The following is a 4,601-nucleotide window of genomic DNA, read 5'->3' as shown; positions in this document are numbered from 1 at the left end:
GTTTTTCTAGGACGGGTTTTGTTTCATTTTTTATTTTTTATTAACATTTCTTTCTAAAATTTGCAAACTCTTTTCACATTAAAAACACAAAATCAAGACTATTTACCGGAATTTTGTATTTTTTAAACTTCATGAACTTTTTTCAAATCGACGAGAAATTTTCTAAATTCGTGAACAAATTTCAAATTCATGATTTTTTATAAAAATTTCAATCTTGTGAACTTTTTTAAAAACTCACAATTTTTTTAAACCCATGAAAAAATAACTGAAAAAATGGCAACCGGTGTTTTCTATGGACAAAACAGCAGCAGAAGAGAAAACCGAGAGAAGAAAAGGGAGCAAACGAAAATGAAAAATGCCGAGCGACCTTTTGTTTTTTTGACAAAGCTAATTGGGCTGCGGCCCACTGTGGCGGGGCGTGAGCGCCAACTTTCTTTCGGGCGCCGTGGAGGTCTCCCAGATTCTTGTGCTCCTCCTGGCCGTGGCGTCCGGCGGCGGCGGCGGCGGCGTGCCCTAAATCCAGCGGCTTTTACCAGTGTGCTTTTTGGGAAACGGCAGAGATCTACAGCAGCGTTGTCACGCATCTGCTTGTGAGTATACTCCAAATCTACGTACAAAGCATGCACGGAATCGGGTTGATGTATCTGATCTGATTACTGTTGGTACTCGTAAAAATTACTACCTCTGTCCCATAATGTAAGACGTTTTTATAGTCTAATTTGAACTGCAATCTGTTCTGTTGACCTCAAAATTGTATCTGTCCTGTTTATATTCAAGAAAAAGGTTTACAGCTTACATGATTGTCAAAAATAATTGGAACATCACGGGCTTGTCCAAAATAAATTGAATACCAAGGGCTTTCATCCACAAGCCGCCAATAAAAAGGAACGATAGTTGAAATTCGAAATATTACATGTGAACTAAAATAAAGAATGGCAATCACTACTATATTTCAAATTTCGACTGTCAGGCTTTAATTGAATGCCCGATTTATTTGTGCGATTTCAATTCTTTCGCTCTGCTTCAATGGCATTGATGGACTGATCATTGATGAATATAGAACTGATGCCTGATGGAAATGATTGGTGTATGCCTCACTTAAGGATGTTTTTGGTTGTTCATCTCACATTTTCTACGGCTGTGTTATGTTCAGTCAAGTTATATACTACTCTAGTGACGATGTGCTCATGTTCAGCTTTGAAACAGGACACTGTAAAGCTGAATATTACTCTGCGTATCTTCTTTTGCAACAGAGAGAGCAACGCATACAAGTATACCATTACCATCTTGTAATAATGCTTTAACATGCCATGATTGTGCGTAGCACTAGGTTTCTTTGTAAAGTCGCATTCTAGCTTTGCATTTCCAGCACAAGTTCTGTACAAAATATGGAAGCTAACAAGAGTATAAGGTATAGACATGACTTTTAACAAACAGGGTAACTGACATTACAGGCCAGGTCTGAACTGATGGAGACAATGTACAGAAACGAGGCAACAGCAACTGATTGTCCTGAAGACAATGATAAAGGCGGACATGGTATAACCAAGAATGGGCAATACATTCCATGGATGGCCCGTGCAATGGGGAGGCGGGGGAGGAGGTGCAGTAACTAACCACCTTTATAATGTTTTTCTACTAATTGTTTCTTTCCGTAGCCATACAGATCTTGACGGTGGCATTCTCTCTCACAGTTGATAAACAAAACAAGGACTAACTCCAGTGCAACCACTATAATCATCCCAGACCACAGTCCGCAGGTTTTTTTGCAATTGACCTGCAGAATTTTTGAGTATCTGAATTTCCTATTGCAACATTTCTGTTAATTGATTTCCTTTCACCCTTATTTGTGAATGGGTCAATGCAGTTCACAAATGATGCGCTCTTTGATGTGTTACACCACTTGGTGCCAATCTTGGAAAAGGACAATGTCCGATCTTTCCTCTGTTTCTTCAATGAGAATGGAATCGGCATGACTTGGGGTTTCATCATCACGCCAGAAACTTTGAACCAAATAGTCGTGTATGATGCAGTACGATGTGCCAAAGTTATCCTGGTTGGTAAGCATCCTGAGCTTCACGGGTTCCGAGCCAATCCCAACTGCATGACACGATATGGGTTCTTTCCCCTCCACCGAGCTGCTGATATGTTCTCTGTTGATATGATTGAGTTGCTCTTGCGCCATGGTGCGTCGGCCAATTTACGCACATCTGGTGATGTGGTCACCGGTAACCTACTCCCACTCCATGTTGCGGTTGAGAACACTTGCATGCATAAGTACCTTGAGGACAGTCTGAATCCTAATCAACAGCAAGTGGGCTGGAGCCAGGCAGATTTCAACTATATCCTCAAGCTTATTCACGTCCTGTGCCTACCCGAAATGGTTTGTTTCGCATCTATCCTTGTACAAACTATTTTTCATGATGGATCAAATGATATAAATTTTGTATTGTAGATGTTGATATGTTTTTCTAAAAACTTGGTCAAACATGCTCCTGTTTGACTTTTGAAAAAACAATACACCTTATATAAAGGAACGGAGGGAGTATATAGCAATACCTAAGTCCCAAGGACATTACATTCTTACAACTGCACTTTTCAGAGTATGCAGTTCTCTGTATTACACTGTCCGTATGTGTATGTACATGTCCTTTGACATTACTAATTTTTAATGAACAGAGAACTATTTAAGTTAACTTCTGAAATTTTGATTTTGTTTACAAATTGAACCAAGTTCTTCTTCCATGTTCATTGTTTTGCAGAAACTCTTCTTGGATACGACTAGGCTGCTAGCCAACCACACAGATAATCTGTTAGATGAGCTCTGCAAGTACATAGGAGATGGAAAGATCGTCCATGCAGTTGTTTTGCTCCTAGCAGCTCAAAAGCAGATCCGCGGGCTATCTTCCTGCAAGGGATGGGGGGAGTAGTAAGCGAGATGGGTTTGGTACTATCACTAACTATGTTCTGGACAACATTACTGCTATAAGTTTGGAGATGTGCAAAAACACACTGGAAATGGAGCCACTAGATGTGAAAAATAAGCTTTTTTATGTTACATTGAATCTTGTTCATGTAATTTCTAAAGCTGGTGAAGCTCTTGATGCTTACATGCAGTCTCATCCGAAGGTAAAAACCTCGTAGTCGCAGTTACGATACCATCATTTCCTTATTATTTCTACTCCATCCGAGCCATATTAATTGTCGCTGATTTAGTACAAAGTAGTACTAAATCAGCGACAATTAGTATGGATCGGAGGGAGTACTAAATATATGCATATCACTGCATTAATCTGATTAGATACTACAAAGCTTGAAATTACTGACATTGTTCCAATTTCTGAGAACCTAATTACTATCAAGCATTTGGTAGGTGTCATGGAGCCTTAATAGATCGTTGTTCCAGCTTACAACATATAATCACTAAATACTGGGAAGTGAGCTGAACATTCATGTTTTATTAACTACGAAATCAAATAAATTTCATAACACGTGTTTAGTACATGTTTTCCAGAATGTAAATAGGTCTCCTGTCTTTAAACTTGCATTACTCCGTTCGTAAATACATAACATGTTAGACATTGACCTTTGTTTTTGTGCCCGTATTTTTAGTGGATTTTTTTTAAATTTGTGAGGAATATTTTTCATCTATAACGAACTAATGATACTACAGTCACTAGTAGAAAAAGGGCCTTTTGTCCCGGTTCTAGAGGGCCTTTAGTCCCGGTTCTGGAACCGGGACTAAAGGGTCGTTACTAAAGGTCCCACCCTTTAGTCCCGATTCTTATACGAACCAGGACTAAAGGCCCTCCACGTGGCTGCTGCCTGGAAGTCCACCTTTAGTCCCGGTTGGTAACACCAACCGGTACTAAAGGATTTTTTTTGGAAGTCCACCTTTAGTCCCGGTTGGTAACACCAACCGGTACTGAAGGATTTTTTTTTGAATTTTTTCTCAATTTTCCAATTTCTGAATTATTTTAACCTCTAATCTCTAATCACTCCTCAATTTAATCTCTAATCACCCCTCATCGTTCCAAATCATCTAACTTCCCGAACGGTCACCCATCCTCCCACTCCCCCAGCCTGAGCACGCTTAACTTCCGGGTTCTATTCTCCCTCGTTTCCAAGTCTGCACTTGTTGTTTTCCTGACAATAGTAAATGTCAATCCTATTAACCCTCAGGAGTTTAGCTTGAGCATGAAGTCACACATTTCACTATTTGAGTTTGAAACTATTGTTCTAAAAAACAATAATTATTTAGTAACACTAATATTTCTTGAATAAGTACTTTGACCATAGTTTGACCAGATTTGACCAAAATTCAAAAAAACTGAAATAATTATTTAGTAACACTAATATCCTTGAATAATTATTTAGTAACATTAATACTTCTTGAATAAGTAGTTTGACCATAGTTTGACCAGATTTAACGAAAATTAAAAAAAACTGAAATTTGAGCATAACTTTTTTTCCTTTTGGAATTTGAGGATTCTAAAAATTTGCAAACAGGCTGTAGGCTGTCAAAATCGGATGCGGATTTTCGTGCTGAACATTTTGATATATTATACGTTTTTTTCTGACATCGTATGCAAAAGTTATAG

General features: G+C 38.6%; 1 protein-coding gene across 1 annotated transcript; it reads left to right on the top strand.

Annotated features, from left to right (window-relative positions):
* Nucleotides 1-430: 430 nt before the first annotated feature.
* Nucleotides 431-3,019, top strand: LOC123048882 (uncharacterized). The gene is made up of 5 exons (XM_044471908.1): nucleotides 431-590; nucleotides 1,455-1,603; nucleotides 1,695-1,760; nucleotides 1,868-2,383; nucleotides 2,763-3,019. The coding sequence occupies exons 2-5, from the start codon at nucleotides 1,568-1,570 to the stop codon at nucleotides 2,928-2,930; spliced, it is 786 nt and encodes a 261-aa protein (XP_044327843.1). The 5' UTR covers nucleotides 431-590; nucleotides 1,455-1,567; the 3' UTR covers nucleotides 2,931-3,019.
* The last annotated feature ends 1,582 nt before the right edge of the window (nucleotides 3,020-4,601 follow it).

This window comes from Triticum aestivum, chromosome 2D (assembly GCF_018294505.1).
Source record: "Triticum aestivum cultivar Chinese Spring chromosome 2D, IWGSC CS RefSeq v2.1, whole genome shotgun sequence".
Taxonomy (NCBI): Eukaryota; Viridiplantae; Streptophyta; class Magnoliopsida; order Poales; family Poaceae; genus Triticum; species Triticum aestivum.
The sequence above is the reverse complement of the archived record's forward strand: the minus strand, read 5'-3'. Positions and strand labels throughout refer to the sequence as shown.